Source organism: Dama dama, chromosome 23, assembly GCF_033118175.1.
Source record: "Dama dama isolate Ldn47 chromosome 23, ASM3311817v1, whole genome shotgun sequence".
Lineage (NCBI taxonomy): Eukaryota > Metazoa > Chordata > Mammalia > Artiodactyla > Cervidae > Dama > Dama dama.
In genome coordinates, this window is record NC_083703.1 from 22,173,205 (window position 1) to 22,195,231 (window position 22,027).

A 22,027-nucleotide genomic window follows, 5' to 3' on the forward strand; every position below is an offset into this window, starting at 1 on the left:
AGTGAATGCATTCAAATGTTGGTATATGTTTACTTTTATAGAAACACAAAATAAACTGATATATGCCAATTTCAGAGGTTTTTCTTTTAAAGCATAGATTGGACAAAATCCAAGTAATGTTAAATGAGGAGAGTTATTTGGAGAAAATTGCTTTCTGGGACTTTCTTGAGATTATTTTTAGGATTCATGATATATTAAAAGTTTTAAAGTATTAAATTAATGTTGCAAATTAAACTATAGAAAAATTAGCAGAATTGTATCATAGGATGTGTTTCCCATTCACTTCAAACATCTAAAAATATCCTTAAAAAGCACTTATTAATACTGAAATTTAATTATTTAAGTTAATATCTAATGTATATAATTTAAATATTATTTTATTAATTAAGATTGAATTTTAAAAAAGAAAATCTACCAGTTCCAGAACCAAAGAGGGGATTCAACCACAGATTATAGATGAAAACTAACTTCCCAGTGGCTGAAAGGACTTGGGGACATGAACATGTAGTATGGTATCTCGAGACTGAAAGTTTTAATCCTGTATAAGAAAAGGAGAGCTAGACATGTATAATTTGCATCAAGCCTGGTCCTTTCCAGAGAAACCCCAGAAATTTGTTGTCTGCCCATGGACTTAGAAAAGGTTAAAGAAAAACAAACAGAACAGGATCTACCAGCATGAAACCAAAACCCTAAAATTCATTCCCTACCACATATAGAATAGTACAAGCTTTGAGAGTAACTCTAAAACAACACATTGATATTAAAATTCCTAGAACCTTTAAAACTGCAAGGACAGTCATGAAGCCACTGTACATTTATGCTGTTGGGACCCCATTATTGGGATCATAATACAGAAAAAGGAAAGCATAAATAGGCAGGATCCTAAATAAAATAATTAACTTTAACTTCCAGAAATTATTATAATTAAAAATAAATATCAGTGAAAAATTTAAACAGATCAGAAGCACAACTGATGGATAAATTGTCAAAGAAGAAATGTGAGCTTATTCACCAGAATGTGACACAAAAAGGTAAAGAGAAAACAATACTTAAATAGAAATTGAGGCATTGAGGTTAGAATATATGAATCCAACACTTCTTATGGCAATTCCAGAAATAGAAACAGAGACTACTTGAGGAGACAAAATCGATCATCTTCTGTAGTTGGAAAATATCATGAATCCTCAAGCTATCATAGCATAGAAACAATCACACCCTAATAGCAGGGGGCGACCCAGCACCAGAATTTGGTTTCCAACAGCATTCTCCAATAAAAGGAACCAGGGATGCTTACAGAAATGACTGACAGCTGATTCTAGGACTGAGTCAAGAAATATGCAAGATAAACCTGAAGCAAATTGTGGTGTTAGAACAAATGGCAGTGTACAAAAAAAATTTTTTTTAAATCTACCTGGGTAGGAATATGTCAAAGGGACATGGGAGCCAAATGAAAGAGCTCTCCTTGGCCAAAGCTGGAGCAATTTGAGCAATAAAATAAACTAGCATTGTATTATGCTAAATAATACAAATTGTAAAATAAATATCCTTAAGTCTATGTTGATATAATTAACTAAATAATATATAAATGGGAGAGAAAAGATCAATCTCCTATATGTAAGAACTCTAAATTTATGTAGATTCTCTGCCCGTAAGGAGGGAAGTATAGATCTTCACTATGTGGTCTACACATAGTGACTTCCTTCCAAAAAATATTATATGGAAAGGGATAGGAAAAAAATTGCAGTGGAGAAACATGACAAGAACTACATTAGCCAGGTAGACAAGGTCCACTTGAACAATGACAAGTCAAGTAATAGTATGTACCTTGGTCATGATGTGATGAAAAGAACACTTCTATAGTATTCCTCCCCTACATCCTTAATCCAATCTAAATTATAAAGGCGGGGGTTGGGAATCAGAGTCCAGTAGAAATCCTACAAAATACTTGACCAGTAATGTCTAAATTCTAAAAGTTATCAAAAACACAGAGAATCTGAGAAACTGTCCCAGTGAAGAGCAGCCTGAGGAGACATGACCTTACCAACTGAATAACATGGTTTTCAATAATGGGTCTGGCCATTATCATCACATCTTTTATGTACTTCATGTGGTAATATTCTGCATGAGAAGTAAAGGTGTTTAAAAATATCTGCCCATGTAAATTTTGCTGTCTGAAATCCCAGAGCATACTGAATATCATCACTTGAAAGAGATGATAAAATGAGTGTGTGCCCACAAATAGAGCCTGTAGAATGATTATGTTAAGTTCTGTGTAATGAATCCTGTGTGCAAAGCTATTTTACTCCAAATAAAAATTTATATGGGCAATGATTTCTTTACTGTCAATTCTGTTACAAAGAAGAATGATGCCACTTTTCAATTGATGTCACTTTAGGTGGGGACAATGTATTCAGATCCACAGTGGATTAGTCCTATAAATTCCCCATGCTTTTTGTTGAATTAAATATTCACTTCTTATGGCTACATCATTTTGCAGACCTTTTCTTCTTTTGGGACTTTTCCATTTATCATATTTTAGTTTTAGGTCTTTAGGGCTCTGTCAGTCTTTACTTTTTAAACTAAAATAAATATTTCTTCTGTTTCATATACTGTTTTCTGCCAGCCAGGGTATCTGCAACTTGCTCCTATGAGCACCAATGCTCTTTCCACTCTCCTCCTCATTAACTACAGTATATGTGAGATTATCTTTCATTTCATATATCTGTTGACCAGGTGAATAGGTACTGCTTTTGTCATTTTGACTAAATGAAGAAACTGAAAATGGTTAAAGACAGACAAGACATGCTCAGGAAAATAATGTACCTCTTCTATTGACCATGCTGACTTTCCTAACACCAGTCTGACTGACCATACTCTTAAAAAACATCTACATTTCTTAGAATTGCCGTCTCTTTTTAATTTGTGCAACCCATATACCATAGATTAACCCCACCATAGAGCTGTCAGAACTTACACAGGGCAGGGTAAAACAGACTCTCGGAGGGCACAAACAGAACCTTGTGCACACCAGGACCCAGGAGAAAGGAGCAGTGACCCCACAGCTTGTCCGAGAGTGTCCAGCAGTTTCTGGCGGAGGCGTGGGTCGATGGTGGCCTGCTGCAGGGTAGGGGGCACTGAAGTGCCCCTTTCTTTCATTACCTCCACCATAGTTTGGCCTCAGGTCAAACAACAGGGAGGGAACACAGCCCCACCCATCAACAGAAAATTGGATTAAAGATTTACTGAGCATGGCCCCACCCATGAGAACAAGACTGTTTCCCCCTCAGTCAGTCTCTCTCATTAGGAAGCTTCCATAAGCCTCTTAATCTGTATCTGTCAGAGGGCAGACATAATGAAAACCACAATCACAAAAAACTAACCAAACTGATCACATGGACCACAGCCTTGTCTAACTCAATGAAACTGTGAGCCATGCCATGTAGGGCCACCCAAGATGGATGGGTAATGGTGGAGAGTTCTGACAAAACGTGGTCTACTGGAGAAGGGAATGGCAAACCACTTCAGTAGTCTTGCCTTGAGAACCCCAGGAACAGTATGAAAAAGTAAAAAGATAAGACACTGAAAGATGAACTCCCCAGGTCTGTAGGTGCCCAATATGCTACTGGAGATCAGCAGAGAAATAACTCCAGAAAGAATGAAGAGTCGAAACAATGCAAAAACAACACCCAGTTGTGGATGTGCTGTATAGAGCAATATAGCATAGGAACCTGGAAAGTTAGGTCCATGAATCAAGGCAAATTGGAACTGGTAAAACATGAGATGGCAAGAGTGAACATCGACATTTTAGGAATCAGTGAACTAAAATGAACTAGAATGGGTGAATTTAACTCAGATGACCATTATATCTACTACTGTGGGCAAGAATCCCTTAGAAAAAATGGAGTAACCATCATAGTCAACCAAAAGCCTTAAATGCACTTTGGTACAATCTCAAAAGCAACAGAATGATCTCTATTCGTTTCCAAGATAAATCATTCAACATCACAGTAATCCCAGTCTATGCCCTGACCAGTAATGCTGAAGAAGCTGAAGTTGAACAGTTCTATGAAGACCTACAAGACCTCCTAGAACTAACACCAAAAAAGGTGCCCTTTTCATTATAGGGGACTGGAATGCAAAACTAGGAAGTCAAGAGATACCTGGAGTAACAGGCAAATTTGGCCTTGGAGTACAAAATGAAGCAGGTCAAAGGCTAACAGAGTTTTGCCAAGAACACATTGGTCATAGTAAATACCCTCTTCCAACAACACGAGAAGACTCTACACATGGACATCACCAGGTGGTCAACACCGAAATCAGACTGATTATATTCTTTGCAACCAAAGATAGAGAAGCTCTATACAGTCAGCAAAAACAAGACCAGGAGCTGACTGTGGCTCAGATCATGAACTCCTTATTGCCAAATTCAGACTTAAAATGAAGAAAATAGGGAAAAGCACTAGACCATTCAGGTATGACCTAAATCGAATCCCTTACAATTATACAGTGGAAGTGAGAAATAGATTCAAGGGATTCAATCTGATAAACAGAGTGCCTGAAGAACTATGGACAGAGGTTTGTGACACTGTACAAGAAGCAGTGACCAAGGCCATCCCCCCAAAAAAGAAATGGATAAAGGCAAAATGGTTATCTGAGGAGGACTTACAAAGAACTGAGAAAAGAAGAGAAGCAAAAGGCAAAGGAGAAAAGGAAAGATATACCCATTTCAGTGCAGAGTTCCAAAGAATAGCAAGGAGAGATAAGAAAGCCTTTCTCAGTGATCATTGCAAAGAAATAGAGGAAAATAAATGAATTGGAAAGACTAGAGATCTCTTCAAGAAAATTAGAGATACCAAGGCAAAATTTCATGTGAAGGTGGGCTCAATAAAGGACAGAAACGGTATGGACCTAACCGAAGCAGAAGATTAGGTGGCAGGAATACACAGAAGAACTGTACAAAAAAGGTCTTAACGACCCAGATAACCATGATGGTGTGATCACTCACCTAGAGCCAGACATCCTGGAGTGTGAAGTCAAGTGGGCCTTAGGAAGCATCACTATGAACAAAGCTAGTGGAGGTGATGAAATTCCAGTTGACCTATTTCAAATCCTAAATGATGATGCTGTGAAAGTGCTGCAAATTTGGAAAACTCAGCAGTGGCCACAGGACTGGAAAAGGTCAGTTTTCATTCCAATTCTAAAGAAAAGCAATGACAAAGAATGTTTGAACTACTGCACAATTACATTCATCTCACACACTAGCATAGTAATGCTCAAAATTATCCAAGCCAGGCTTCAACAGTACATGAACCATGAAATTCCAGGTGTTCAAGCTAGATTTAGAAAAGACAGAAGAACCAGAGATCAAACTGCCAACATCCACTGGATCATCGAAAAAGCAAGAGAGTTCCAGAAATACCTCTACTTCTGCTTTATTGACTATGCCAAACCCTTTGACTGTGTGGATCAAAACAAACCGTGGAAAAGTCTTAAAGAGTTGGGAATACCAGACCATCTGACCTGCCTCCTGAGAAATCTGTATGCAGGTCAAGAAGCAACAGTTAGAGCTGGACATGGAACAACAGACTGGTTCCAAATAGGGAAAGGAGGACATCAAGGCTGTATAGTGTCACCCTGCTTATTTAACTTATATGCAGAGTACATCATGAGAAACGCTGGGCTGGATGAAGCACAAATTGGAATCGAGACTGCCAGGAGAAATATCAATAACCTCAGATATGCAGATGACACCACCCTTATGGCAGAAAGTGAAGAAGAACTAAAGAGCCCCTTGATTTAAGTGAAAGAGAAGAGTGAAAAAGTTGGCTTACAGCTCAACATTCAGAAAACCAAGATCATAGCATCTGGTCCCATCACTTCATGGCAAATAGATGAGGAAACAATGGAAACAGTGAGAAACTTTATTTTCTTGGATTCCAAAATTACTGCAGGTGGTGACTGCAGTTATGAAATTAAAAGCTGCTTGTTCTTGGAAGAAAAGCTAAGATCAACCTAGACAGCATATTAAAAAGCAGAGACATTACCTTGCTGACAAATGTCCCTCTAGTCAAAGTTATAGTTTTCCCAGTAGTCATGTACATATATGAGAGTTTGACTATAAAGAAAGCTGAGTGCTAAAGAATTGATGTTTTTCAACTATGATGTTGGAGAAGACTCTTGAGAGTCTCTTGGCCTGCAAGGAGATCGAACCATTCAATCCTAAAGGAAATCAGTCCTAAATATTCATTGCGAGGAGTGATGCTGAAGCTGAAACTCCAATACTTTGGCCACCTGATTCGAAGAACTGACTCATTGGAAAAGACCCTGATGCTGGGAAAGACTGAAGGTGGGAGAAGGGGACAACCAAGGATGAGACAGTTGGATGGCATCACTGACTTGATGAACATGAGTTTGAGTAGGCTCTGGGAGTTGGTGATGGACAGGGAACCCTGGCATCCTGCAGTCCATGGGATCAGAAAGAGTCAGACATGACTTAGTGACTGAACTATACCATAGATACTCTGGTCTATGCCAGAGTTTACTATAATTATACTATAATTCACTATACTATATGATTTCTCTCTTCTTTTTCTATTCTATATTGTTAAGGAAATAAGCCTCATTTAGTGATGAAGCCTCTCTTGGTCATTTTTTTAAAACTAAAGAACCAATTATTTAGATTATAAATTAAAACACATTTCCTCTGTGGAGTAATTATATAACTTCACAGCCTATGACATAGAAAAATAAAATAATCTCCAGTGCATAGACTTGCATACTGAACAGTGTCCACATACTGCTCTGGGTTAATAGTAAGTTCTCACTAATGTTAATGAAAGTTATGTGGCAAAGATTCTACATCACTCAAAGAACATAAGCTTTAATTCTTCATGTTACTGATATCCACGGTCTGAATATTGGCTGTTCTTTTAGGTTCCCTCTCTTCAATCTTATATTTAGACTCCATTTTACTGGTAAATTGTTTCTGGAAATTATTCAGGTTTTAACTGTTATATTATGGAAATGACTCAAAGACTGTGGAAATGCACTTTTATGAAAGAGATTTACTCTTTTCCTTCATGAAAATACTGCCTATTTTTGAGTGACTTACTCCCACCACAGTCACACTGGTCCAAACCCATAGTAATCTATGTAACAAAGGAATTGCTGAGGTTTATTTAATATGTTGAATTCGATAACAATAGCTTTAGACCTTTAATGTATATAATTTTGAAGCTATAAAGTATTATCATTAGACTTTGTGTCAGTTGAAATTATATGCAAACATGTGAATTGCTATGTTGATTTGCTTTAAAAAATTTTTTTTCATTTATTTTTGGCTGAACTGGGTCTTTGTTGCTGCCTGAACTTTCTCTTGTTGCAGAGAGCCAGCTTCTCACTGGGTTGGCCTCTCTTGTTTCCAAGCACAGGCTCTATAGAGTATGGACTCAGTATCTACGGCACACAGACTTAGTTGTTCCATGTTATGTGGGATCTTCACCGGACCAGGGATCATACCTGTGTCCCTTGCATTTGCCAGCAAATTCTTAATCATTAGACCACCAGGGAAGTCCATCAATCTGCTTTTCTAAGTCACCTTTAGATGATACCATTATACCTTCAATTATTATAACTAGCATTTATAAAGCACAAATCGTATACTGAGTGCTGTATTAGGCCCAAAAAACACAGCTAAAAAATCCTGTGTCAAAAGAGCCTGAAGTCTGTAAGGACAGACAGATGTGTAAACAGCTCTTATACAGGGTGGTAAGCATTTAATATAGAAACAAAAGTGCTCTTAGGCAGCATGAAATAAGGAGTGTCCAACCTGAGGCTTGGATGGCAAAGAGAAGGTGAGACCAGAGTAGAGAAAAAAGTTGTTTCCTTGGGTCTTAAGATTGAACAGACCACTAGGACCAAAAGAGGGAATGATCACTACAGGCAAAGGAAGAAATATTTATGAGGACATGGCAAAAACACAGAGCAAGTGGCATCTTGGTGAAGCCCTCAGTCCTAGGATAGAGTTTAGCTGCAGGTGCTTCAGAGAAGAGTTGCACCTGGAAAACCAAGCTGGAACCTAAAATCAAAAGATTTTAATGCCTTGATTGGGAGTTTGGGTTTATGTAATAGACAATGGTCAGCCCTTGATTGCTTAAAAGATATTTTCAAAGTGCAGTTTCTATTACTTGCTGAACAGTTCCAGGTGTGACTGAGAGATGAGGAGTCATCTAAAGTCTCTCTTGGGCAATGATTCAAATCTTGAACTTATCTAAGACTGTGGGATCTATAAAACAAAGGGAGCATTGAAATATAATGAAAGTATTACAAAATGATGTTTGTGATTGTTACTTTGTTTTTCTCCAGTGGGAGAGACTTCTGAGAGTTGCCCGGAAGCCACTGATTTTTTGTGCCACAACAAGAAGTGTATTGCATCCCACCTTGTCTGTGACTATAAACCAGACTGCTCTGATGGGTCTGATGAAACTCACTGTGGTAAGTGTATTTGACTGTTCTGATGCTGCCAGTTCTGCGCAGAGTTTCGCTGTATTAGTAAAGTAACTTATTGACATTGGTGAATGAGAAGAAATATTCTTTTCATGCACTAGAGTAGACTTAGAACATTCAAAATATTTTTCCAGCTTCTCTCTGAAGATATTTAAATAGAAGCCCTACCATCCTTTTTATCCCCATACTAAAAACTGCAGCAAATCTATAGCAAATTGTGTGACAAAAATTTCCCATTATGTCATTGTATAGAACTGTGTGCAGAATTAGAATTCAAACTGTCAGAAATTGAACTAGCAGTCTACATTTCTTCATCAATTCTCATTACTGTTTTCATTTCTCCCCCCCCAACCCCCACCAATGGCTGATTTTATAGATGAGGCAAAAAATGAGGACCTTGAATAAATACTAGTTTAATGATTAATTTTATTAATTACATTACACTGGAAAAAGAATACATGAGCCACATTTTTAAAATTCAAACTTTAATTCAAATGATTTTTAAAGTCATGTATAAAGCCAAGTATGTAATTTTAAAACATGAGCACATACTTAAATCCAAAGAATTTATTTTTCATATATCTTACTGATGAGAATTCATATACCACACAGGCTACCTGTTGCAATTAGCATTTACTGTGTAACAAAGTACCCTAAGAGTTAGTGGTCCAAACAAGTTTCATTTGGTTTGCAATTTTGTGGGTCAGTAACTTAGGAAGGAATCATTGAGGCAGCTTGTCTTAGATCCGCATGGCTCAAACTGGGACATCTAGACCTGGAGGAACACTTCCAAGTTGGTGGTATCTCTTATTTATTTGGCACGTGTGTGCTCTTTGGTTTCTCCGTATGGATCAGCATGGAATCAACTTCTAGGGCAATTGGTGTGGCTTGGACTATCACAGGTTAGTCAGACATCTTTCACGGGGTTGGCTTTTTACCATGTATTGACTGAAAAAATGAACGCGCAACCTGAAAGTTGAGAATTGCGGTGTCTTTGGAGGAGTCTAGTGACTCAGATGGTAAAGAATCTGCCTGCAATGTGAGAGACCAGGGTTCTATCTCTGGGTCGGAAAGATCCCCTGGAGAAGGGAATGGCAACCCTCTCTGGTATCCTTGATTGGAGAATCCCAGGGACAGAGAAGCCTGGCGGGCTACAGTCCACAGGGCCACACACAGTCGAACACAACTGGGTGACCAACACCACCACTACTGTAACTACTAAATACTAGTACCACTGCTCCTTGGAGGACTCACGCCTACAAGACAGCCTCTCAGATAGCTCTGAGCTAGTGTTCCCAAGAGGTCCAGATAGAGCCAGATTATATAGGAATTTTGCAACAAAGACAAGGTAGTCCAGACATCAGAAGAGTACTGTTAATTAAAGAAAACCAGATATCTTAAGGAAGTTAGTGCTTTTCTGTGTGTGGGAAGATGCAAGACTGTGGGCTCACTGAAGTCACTCTTTTGATATCCATCTCAGCTCTCTAGGGTGCCACCTGTTTCTCCCATCCGGAGTCCCCGCAGGGTACACTGCTGTGGCGGCTGCAGAGGCCGAGGGCTTGAGGGCAGGCAGCCTGCTGTTTCTACCCCGAGTTCCCTCAGGGCTCACCATGGGGGAGGCGGTGGTGGCTGAGAGCTACAACATTCTTTGTTTACGGACGTGGCAGGCAACACTTTTCATTCACACATGTGAATGTTCCAAGAGCAAGCATCCCAGGAGTCTGTGGAAAAATAGCAAGTGTGTTTATGATTTCACTTGAGAAGTTTCAGAATGTCCCTCCTGACTCTTCCTAATGGTCATGCAGGTAACAAAGTCTAGACTAGATTCAAAGGAAGGAAGAGTGTAGACTCCACTTCTCAATGGGAAAACATCACACATGCACTGGGAAGGAGTAATACTCAAGCCGTGGTTAAGTGTTTGTTATTTTTAGCTCAGTATTGTTTTCAAGATGGTACAGTGACAATGCTTCTGCAGTGTTCATTTATCCTTTTTGGATCCATTATTTTTTTATTTGTGGTAAAATATATGTGCAATAAAATGTACTATTCTTGCCTTTCAATGTTACGGTTCAGGGGCAGTAAGTATATTTGCATTGTTGTGCAGCCAATATCACCACCTATAACCAGAACTTTTTTATCTTGAAAAACTAAAACCCTATGCCAATTAAGCAACAGCCCTTCCTTCTCCCTAACTCTCAGCCCCCAACCACCACCCATCTAATTTTTTTCTATTCACTTGATTACTCTAGGTACCTCATCTAAGTGGAATCACAGTACTTGTCCTTTTGTGACTGGCTTATTTCAGTTAGCATATTATCAACATTCACCCCATCTTTTCATTTTAAATCAAGCATAAAAAAGTGTAAATGATTGGTACTTTTTAAAACTGTACTACTAATACAACAATATATAATCTTAATTTTATAAAATATTGTTTCCTCTATATTGTATATTTTCTCCAATGAAATTTATAATATATTAACTAATAGTTCCTAGTATTATTTTTAGCTTCTTTTACATTAATCAAATATATATATATATATGTATATTTTAATTGGCTGTAAGAAATTGATTTCAATGAAGTTCATAAACAGTGCTCTGAAGCATTTTGAAACCACCATTCTCCCCACAAGACATGACAAGTAGAGCTTTAATAATCACAAGTAAAAACATTAAAAACTTGGCAAAGTTTAAGAAGGTTCTAAAGGAAAAATAATAAGAATATGGTGATAGTGAGGTACATAATCCAATGGGACAAGAGGGACAGCTGTTACATGCATATAGAAAATTTATTATAGATAGTAAATTATCTTTCTCTCATGTAAAAATATACATATATTGAGAATGTTTATATAAAAATTAAACTCTTCCATTTATTCCTATTCCTAAATTGAACTATGAACCACCTTCTAAATACTTCAGTTCAGTTCAGTCACTCAGTCGTGTCTGACTCTTTGTGACCCCATGGACTGCAGCACACCAGGCCTCCCTGTCCATCACCAACTCCCGGAGTTTACACAACTCATGTCCATTGAGTTGGTGATGCCATTCAGCCATCTCATCCTCTGTTGTACCCTTCTCTTCCTGCTTTCAATCTTTCCCAGCATCAAGATCTTCTCAAATGAGTCAGTTCTTTGCTGATATCAGGTGGCCAAAATATTGCAGTTTCCACTTCAACATCAGTCCTTCCAATGAACACTCAGGACTGATCTTCTTTAGGATGGACTGGTTGGATCTCCTTGCAGTCCAGGGGACTCTCAAGAGTCTTCTCCAGCACCACAGTTCAAAAGCATCAATTCTTCTGCACTCAGCTTTCTTTATAGTCCAACTCTCACATCCATACATGACTACTGGAACATAGTCTTGACTAGATGGATACCTTGTTGGCAAAGTAATGCCTCTGCTTTTTAATGTTCTGTCTAGGTTGGCCATAACTTTCCTGCCAAGGAGTAAGTGTCTTTTAATTTCATGACTGCAGTCACCATCTAGAGTGATTTTGGAGCCCAAAAAAATAAAGTCTGACACTGTTTCCACTGTTTCCCCATCTGTTTGCAATGAAGTGATGGGACTGGATGCCATGATCTTAGTTTTCTGAATGTTGAGCTTTAAGCCAACTTTTTCACTCTCCTCTTTCACTTTCATCAAGAGGCTCTTTAGTTCTTCTTCACTTTCTGCCATAAGGGTGGTGTCATCTGCATATCTGAGGTTACTGATATTTCTCCCAGCAATCTTGATTCCAGCTTGTGCTTCTTCCAACCCAGTGTTTTTCATGATGTACTGTGCATATAAGTTAAATAAGCAGGGTGACAATATACGGCCTTGATGTACTCCTTTCCCTATTTGCAACCTGTCTGTTATTCCATGTCGAGGTCTAACTGTTGCTTCCTGACCTGCATACAGGTTTCTCAAGAGGCAGGTCAGGTGGTCTGGTATTCCCATCTCTTTCAGAATTTTCCACAGGTTACTGTGGAAACCTTTGGCTTTGGCATAGTCAATAAGGCAGAAATCGTTATTTTTCTGGAACTCTTTTGCTTTTCCAATGATCCAGCAGATGTTGGTAATTTGATCTCTGGTTCCTCTGCCTTTTCTAAAACCAGCTTGAACATTTGGAAGTTCATGGTTCATGTATTGGGTATATGAAAATGAACAAGACATTGTATTAGGTTTCAGAAATTGACTTTATACTGTGGAAAAATAATTAGAGGGGAAATATATTAAAATATGAAGTTCTTTGCTTTTTAAAAAGTTTGTAAATGAAAAGATCCCTGGTTATTTTCTTTAAATCTGACAGGTACTGTCAGGAATAAAGTTACCACCAGTTATTTCGGGAGTATATATGAAGAATAATGTGTATGTGTCTGTACATCTGTAGACAAAATATAAAAATAGACTTTTAAAACATAAAGAGTTTCAAGTCCTTTGGTTTTTCAGGTGTGACTGCTACCTATGCTCTTTCTGTTTCATTTATTTTTCGTCTCAGAGTACCTTACATGATTTTTATTTTTCCCACAGCTATTTGAGGTACTGATGTAAAACACACAAAGGCATTTTTAATTTTCAAAAACTGAAGTCCATTACATACCCATGTCTGTTAGTGTTACCCATGACTTTGATGGACAACAGCAGGAAATATTTGAATTCATTAAAGTAAAAGAAATATGTTGAGAAGTGAACAGTCACATTTCTTAAAACATCTTGATAGGTTTTGTTCATATCCAAAAGGAACATTGCGAAGCACACAAGGATATTCAGGTAACTTTACTGATTCTGCAAAGGCTTCCCTGTGGCTCATACGGTGAAGAATCTGCCTGCAATGCAGGAGACCTGAGTTCAGTTCCTAGGTTGGGAAGATCGCCTGAAGAAGGGCATGGCAACTCACTCCAGTATTCTTGCCTGGAGAGTTCCTTGGACAGACGAGCCTGGTGGGCTACAGTCCACGGGGTCACAAAGAGTCAGACACGACTGAGCAACTAACACTGATGCTTCAGATTGACTCCCTCAGTCTTTTGGATGTAGTAGAGGCATCAGCACTGGATTCCTGCAGGCAGAGGGTCTACTGTGGATAATGGAACATTTTCAGAGTGACCTTTTAAGAAATAAGGAAAGAATTGACCTTTGAGATTATTAAACTGAAGTCTTCATTTTTACTTTGAACATCATTTCTTGGGCAATTATTTAAATTCTTAGAGACTCACTTTCCTTATCTATACAGCAGACATAATAACATACAGAGTGCTTTGAGAATTAAATGAAATTATGTAAAGGATATATTTGTTCAGTCTTTGAGGATTAATGTTAGCTTCTTTCATACTGTTGTTTTTATATTCTCTGGAAATTTGTCAGTCATTGTGAATGCCTTATTTACATGTCCTTTATACTCATCAGACAATAAATGCAGCTATTCCTTATGACTAAATTTTGACTGTAGGTTATGAGCAAAGATAAATTTTTCTTTTGCATCTCTACCTCTTGTTGCAAAAATGCATAGTTGATAGGAAAGAAGAGCAATTCTTTTTAAAAGAAATAGTTACATTAGAAAAGATGTCCTTTTTTTTTTTTTTCGTGGAAGGAATGTATTACCTGAAACATGTATTAAGAGTGCTTCATATTCTAAGCTAGGGAAGCAGAGAATGGGGCGGTTACATTCTCTCCTGTCTTTTGCAGTGATGAACATCATTATCAACAGTCTTTCCCTCTGTACCCAGATTCTCCAAAACTCTTTTGAACACAACTTTCCAAGAAGCTTTGTCACAATAAGGAGAAATTATTTAATAGTCCTATGTTATATATTGTTGTGTTAGTCACTCTGGTTGTGTCCGACTCTTTGTGACCCCAAGGACTATAGCCAACCAGGCTCCTCTGTCCATGAAATTCTCCAGGCAAGAATACTTGAGTGAGTTGCCATGCCCTTCTTCAGGGGATCTTCCCGATCCAGGGATAGAACCTGGTTCTCCCACCTTGCAAGCAGACTCTTTACCGAGTGAACCACCAGGGAAGCCCATGTTATATGTTATGGTGTTGCAAAATAAGGTGGCTATGTGGATGTGAGAATTAAAAATAATTAATGATGGAGCCATCTCTTTAATATAAGTGAGTTGATTAATGTTTGTACTGACCATACAACCATATGGCTGAATATTGTACCAATGGAAAAATGCCAGTTGTTTAAGAGTGTTAGTAATGCTTTGAATCCATTCAAGGAATCATGATAAAGTTCACAATTTGGAAATTATTTTTTCTAAAGCCGTAACCATTTCAAAAATATTGATATGTATTAATCATCAAGAAATATTACAAATTGTTCATATCATCTATCATTCAATAATTAGTGTGGAATCATTATGGCTTACGTAATGCAGTTAATAATAATACCTGATCACATGGAAATGTTTATAGTAATTCAGTGGTTGTCATTGTTCAGTCACTAAGCTGTGTTCGACTCTGCGACCCCATGGACTGTAACACACCAGGCTGTGGTGGTAAACAACAATTAGGGTGACAATGCAAAATCAATAAGTAATAAGTTGCTAAATAAATAGTAACAACTATAATTACTGTAGTAAAACACACACACACACATACACACACACACACACACCTAGAGAACTGACATGATCTGGAAAGGGAAAGATAGGACCGAGGTTGGACTTTCAAGGAAAAGTATTATTTGGTAGATGGAATGGAGCAGAGAAGGTAAATTAATACACTTGTAGAGAAATTTGAACCTTGACAGGTTTAGACTGTAGCACAATCCCTGCTACTTGCCTATCCATATTTTTGTTAAAAAACAGAATTCCAGTTTTACTTGGGGCAGCATTATAACCAGCCAGTTACTATCCTCTCCATATTCTTTGTTGCCAGTAGAGGCCCGTGAGATATACATGGGAACTGGGGGAAAGTATCACTTTCAAAAAGAAAAAGCAACAGAATGGGCAAAAAGCTTTTCTTTTCTTTCCTCTTCCCATTCCTTTCAATGCCATGAATATTTGTGGTTCTGGGAAGTACAGCATCATCTTGCAACCATGAATGAGCATGAGGATGACAAGATGACAGTAAGGAAGGCTGAAAATGTGTGCTTCACTCTGCACACTGGAACTACCACCGTAGTGCTCCAATACATTGGCCACCTGATGCAAAGAGCTGACTCCTGGGGAAGATTGAAGGCAAAAGGATAAGGGGGCAGCAGAGGATAAGATGGTTACGTAGCATCACTGATTCAATGGACTTGAGTTTAAGCAAACATTGAGAGATAAGTGAAGGACAGGAGAGCCTTGTATGCTGCTGTTCATGGGGTCACAAAGAGTCAGACTTGACTTAGTGACTGAACAACAGCAGGATGCCAACCTTATGCTGACGCCTTCCTGACCTGTTGCTAATTGAGATAAATGAATTCTTGTCTCTTTATGCTATTATTTGGGTTTTCAGTACTTGAAACTGAATGCATCTCTGATACAGACAATAAGGAAAATGTATTTTCTCAAATGGCAAGAAGTCCAAAAACAATTTAGAGTTGGTTAATTTAGTAACCAACTAAATTAATTAATTTAGTAACTTTTGTCATCAAAAGTATAGAACTATATGCCCTTCGTAATTCTTTAAGTTCTGCCTTCTTCAGATAATGGACGGTCTTATAAAGTCAGCTCCCCTTACGCATCTTTGCCATAATATCCTAGAAAGGACAGATAGATTTTCTTCCTTTTGGTTTATTTTTAAGAATAAAGAAACATTTTCCTAGGTGTGTTTTTCCTAGTAAGTCTCATTGTCAGAAATGTATCCCAGGACTGTCTTAAACCAGTGAAGACAAGGGAAGTTTGAACATTACATCACGATTGCTTAGATAAACTGTGAGCCAAGTCTGGAGCGATGGGAGCAGCTGTTTGACTCTTCAGACACTTTTGACTCTTCAGACACTCTTCATAAAACTTCAGTTCTTCACTCAATAAAACCGCAGTTATGTCCTGAACAAGAGAGAAAAGGAAGGACTGACACGTGGCATCCAATTGCTGGAGAGACTATGCAAAAATAAGAGAGTAGTTTAATATAAAAGTTGACAAAATGTCAATTTTAGTCAAGAAATAATTTACTGAAAAATTTTGTAGAGACAGTTTGAAGACAAGACAAATTTCAGCCTTAAAAAAATTGCATCAACAGGAAGGTTATTGTACTCAGGACTAGAAGTCTTGAGGGCATTTTCAAATAATGTGAACACCTGACTATTTTGAGCAAGGGAAATAACAGAAGAGAAGTCTTAAAGATGATTGATGGATTTTGAGTTTATGAGGTTGATAAAATGAAGGTTATAGTAAAGAAAGAGGCTTCTTAACTCGGCAGCTTGAACCAGTGGAACTAGAACAGCGACTATGGAGCTGCAAAAAGGAGTGAATTAAACAAGTTTTCGAAGGGAGAATATACAGATGTTGGTAGATTAGATATGTAAATAAGAGTGCAAAATCAAAAGATAACTTCAAAGTTTGAATCTTTAGAAAGAGAAGATTCATGCTATGATATAAATCAGTTTCAGAGTAGAACCCATTTGGAGGCATCAATGATGAGTTAATTTTAGGATTGTTGGCTTTTAGATGACAATCACATATTCCAAGCAGAATATTCAACAAACATTTGTAGAAAAACACCTGCATTTCATTCTGTGGATTTGTGGATCATTTGCACAAAAGTGTGAAAGCCATGGGAAATAATGAATGGAAGGTATACAGAGTGAGACTTTTAACATTTATGTGATTTTTTTTTTTTTTTAACATGAGGTGCACCCTAGCTACCTTTGTAAGGTGAGAAAGGAATTAGTAACGAATGTATGTTTGAAAGATGTGGAAACTTTGTATGACTTTGAAATAAATGAAGCCTTGGAATGCTAATAGCAGTGCTTGATAAACAGTTGATTAGCAAGATTAGCCCTAGAAAAGGGAAAAGTAAAAGTGACATAATTTGAGTTAGAGAGGCTGAAGTGTAACAAAATGAATCCTGATCATGTAGATATCTTGAGAATCAAATATAAAGCTTAATATTAAATAGAGTAGAAGAATTAGGGCAAAGGTGATCCCAGAGAATAAAAAAAGGATGTAGAATAATTACTGTTACAGAAATACAGTAGAACCTGTATGTGACTTCATTCTAATAAACACACAATGGCTGTCTTTTCTGTAACCTTGGAAGATTCTGGATGTTTGCAGTTGGTTAGCTAAACACTTGGAGAAACAAATTCCTCACTTTTATCCATATTGCGTTAAGTATGATATAGACCTATCTATATCAAATAATACTGGCATGTAAACATAAAAAAGATATACAGTGCCCATAAATAAACATGTAAAAACCAATGGATCATAAGTCATGGAGAATGAATGAAAAAAATGTACACAATTAAAAATGATTCTAGTGTATAGAAGTAAGATGCAATAATGCCCAAGAAGTAAAAGGCTGATATTTTATGAAAATACTCTGAGATCCAGAAAGTTTTCTATAAAAATAGTAAAGCTTTGAATACCTAATGTTTGGCATCCACTTTAACAGCAAGTTTTCCTGTGACAATGTGTCTATACATGCTCATAATAGTTTTATGTTAAGAAAAAGTTCAGAGTGAGAAATCATCTGGAGAAGAAGTGTTAAAATAATACAAATTTTGTCTTTCAAAAAAGAAAAAAAAGTCAATGACAATCTCAGTTGATTCATACTGATTAAACCATCCAATAATTCATTCTGTCTCTGTAACACAGTTTTACAGTGAATGCTCAAAAATAATAACTGCTATGCAAAAAGAAAATTAAAGAAAAATGAAAGCAGATATCAGGGTGTTATGATGGCACTTTTCATAGATGACTAACTAGTAGACAATCAGTTATTATCTAGTAATTTTTCTCATTGTGAACAACTTAATTTTTTAATGAGTTACCAATCAACACTTTTAGAAGAGAACTTCTTTTATTATTTAGTGACTGGCTCTGAAATGTTTATGTGGGTGATGGGTATGGTAGCAGAGAGGGTTTGCATCCTGTTTACTACTTCTCCCAAAGGCAACTTTTATTTAATTATTGACTTTTCCTTTCTAATGGTCCATGCTGCTCAAGCACTACAGTGGACAGAGGGGCTGCATTAATCATCCAGACAACTGGAAATATTGATTTATTTGACCTGAATTATCTGTATTATCATAATGTTATATACATTCTTCATGTATAGATACAGTTTTATCTTTCATCTAAATGTTACTAGTCAATCCATGTAAATCCTTAATGGCTAAATGACAGTATTCAAGCACTTCTAGATTCTGTGATAAAAAAAGCTTCAGTGTACAACTGATATTTCCAGTGAATACAAATGCCATGGTTCTTTAAATTTTTAAATAATATAATATGCAACTAATAATTTCAAACCATCACAAATGTAGTATAATATCAAGTGTGACATACATTTCCAGAACACTCCATTAATGTTTTTGTTTCCTTAGGCCAATATACAGGCACAGCAGGAAGCTGCAGTTTTGAAACAGCTTCAGGAAACTGGACCGCAGCTTGCCATCTTACTCAAGATTCTCAAGATGACTTGGATTGGGCCATTGGCAGCGAAATTCCTACAGAAGCATTGAGTCCAGACCCTGATCACACACCAGGTAAATCTAGGAGACATAGCCAGGCCAAAGAGTTCACTGGCTGGTAATCTGCTTTAACTATTTGAATGAACGTCAGAGTGCCTTCCTTGTGTCTTTGTGGAGATAGAACTCAGTATCCTTTATGAAAAGAGAGTTAGTTCCTTCTGGTTATTCCCTGAATTATTTAACAGACCTAAAACTGATATTGCTACAACAAAGAAGTCCCTGACTCATATTTTAAGAAACTCAGATTTTATTTATGGTACCCCAAAGGCCCAGGGTTTCTCTGGTGACTCAATGGTAAAGAATCCACCTGCCAATGCTGAAGATGTGGGTTCAATCCCTAGGTTTTAAAGATCCCCTGGAGAAGGAAATGACAACCCACTCCAGTATTCTTGCCTAGGAAATCCCATGGAGAGTGGAGCCTGGGGGGCTGCAAAAAGAGTCAGACACAAGTTAGCAACTAAATAACAACAACAAAGATGACCTTAAAATTTCTTAATTGGGGCAGGGACAAGTAGGGGATGTTCAGATTAACGCATACAGTAGACAAAAAAATACAGTTGGCATGCTACCACAGTGATAGCCAGCTGGCCATCAGTTTCATTCCAGACCCTCTGAAGTACAGAGGTAGCGATTTAAAAGGTAAGCGATGATAGAAGGAATGAGCATCAGTAAACCCTGAACAAGTTTTGCTTCCTGCCGGTGGCTTGAGAGTAAAGTGATCTGAAATGGTTTACAAGTAACAGAGTCAGAGAAGAAGTAAACGTGTATTCTCATTTGCTTTCAACCTGAAATTTTGCCTGACGCTTAACACTTTTCTTAGGAGTCAAACTTTCTTAGGAATTAAAAATAACCTTTTTCAGTGATAAATTTTCTTAGGGACAAAATTATTCTTAGGGTTAAAATCTAGCTTTCCTTTGAGGTAAAAAAAATCATCTTAAAAATTGTGATGATTAATTTTATGTATCATCTTGGAGGGTGTTTTGGGATGAGGTTAACATTTAAATTGGTGAAACTGGAGCAGGTTACACGCCATACAGTGGGTGGGCCTCACCCAATCAGTTGAACTCATGAATAGAACAAAAAAGCCCAGCCTCTCTGAGCAAGAGATAACTCACCAACAGACTTCCTTTGGACTTTCACTGCCCTCTTGGCTTTCTTTCTGCAAATATGGGGCTTGCCAGCCTCCATAATTACATGAGCCAGTTCCTTTAATAAATGCCTTGCTATGTTTATACATATCCTATTGGCTATGTTTCTCTGGAGAACTCTAATTAATACAACATTCCCCAAAATAATTGAAGCATAGGCTCAATGAAAAAGAACAAGATTACATGGAATCAAAATAATTTTTCATAGAAAAGGTATTCAAGATTGGCTTAGCCATTTTATGTCCAATAAATGAAAACAGTATTTTTATTATTTATATATTCCAGACAGATTGAAAATATCATGATTTCAATTACAGCTTGGATGTGCATTTTTGTTTAAAGCTGTTTCCTAATTCAGCTTCACGTTGAATATTTCTATTCCTTTTGACCTGTCAAATTGTATTTCCTCTGCCTTTCATCAAGTTTTTATTTCCTTGAAAAACAGATGAGATTAGTATATACCAGGTGATAGGTTAATGGAACAGGATAGAGAATTAAGGCACTTGGGTAAATAATTAGAAGAGTTTAGTATGTAACAAAGGTTAATTCACTGGGAAAAAGATGTATTGTTTAGTGTGATGCTGCAATTGCTAGTTATTTACCTGGAAGGAAATTAAATGAAATTCTAGTTTTTCTTCTAAATATTTCATATACAACCACATATTCTAAATGGATTAATAATATAAATACAACAAATTAAAATAATAAAATTCTTGCAAGAAAACATAGGGTAAGCTATGTGCAATTTAAAGAAGTATCTACCTTCCAAAAGCTACAATAAATAAATAAATAAACCACATGTATTTAAAGATATAAAATTATAACTATGGTCTAAAAATTTCATAAACAAAATCAACAGGCATATAATAGATTTGAAAATTCTTTTCTTTTCATATTGCAAGTACATAGGTAGGTAACTCTTACAGACTTATTAGAAATGGTAGTTTTACCAACCAGGGAAGATTTGCATAACCAATTCACAGATGAACAAATTCAAATAATCAACAAATATATTAAATGATGCTCAAGTTTGCAACTCATCAGAAAAATACAAATTAATAAGGTGGGAAGGGATTTTCAGAAGCCATTCACAGATGACTGAGTGATGGAATTGGGGAAAGAGGGGAAAGACACTCATTCATGGTTGTGGGAAATTTTCCATTTTGGGAAGCATTCTGTCCATATAGAAATATAAAGACCATTATGTAAGCATATGTATATAAGGATATTTACTTCAACATTGTTTGAGGTTGAAAAAATGAGAAGTAACATAAACATGGGGCTTCCCTGGTGGCTCAGATGGTAAAAAATCTGCATGCAATGCAAGAGACCAGAGTTCCATCCCTGGGTCGGGAAGATCCTCTGGAGAATGGAATGGCTACCCACTCCAGTATTCTTGCCTGGAGAAGTCCATGGATTGAGGAGCCTGGCGGACTACAATCCATGGGATCACAAAGACTCAAATACAACTGAGTGACTTTCACTTTCAACATGAGTATGCATCATTTAATCATTCACTTGTTCATTTATTTATCCATTTATTAAATGCCAAGCAGCATTCTAGGACCTGGGAAACATTAAGTGGATGAAACAGACAAAAATCATCACCACAGTGGAGTTTGCATTCTAGAAGGGGGAAACAGTAATCAATAAACATATAAGTAAAAAAGTTATATGGTCAGTTAGAGGAAGAAAGAATAGAAGAAGTATGTTCCTGAAGGCTAGAGGATGGATTGGGGGAGGGTTGTAATTTAAATAAGCTGGT

At 37.1% G+C, this 22,027-nt stretch overlaps 1 protein-coding gene across 3 annotated transcripts in view; it reads left to right on the forward strand.

The window, feature by feature from the left end:
- MALRD1 (MAM and LDL receptor class A domain containing 1) overlaps positions 1-22,027 on the forward strand; it is a 522,662-nt gene that overhangs the window by 335,528 nt on the left and 165,107 nt on the right. For all 3 annotated transcript variants that reach the window (XM_061126168.1, XM_061126170.1, XM_061126169.1), the window contains 2 exons: positions 8,365-8,493; positions 18,968-19,129. In XM_061126168.1, the coding sequence (XP_060982151.1) occupies positions 8,365-8,493; positions 18,968-19,129 (291 nt within the window). The remainder of the gene's footprint in view (positions 1-8,364; positions 8,494-18,967; positions 19,130-22,027) is intronic.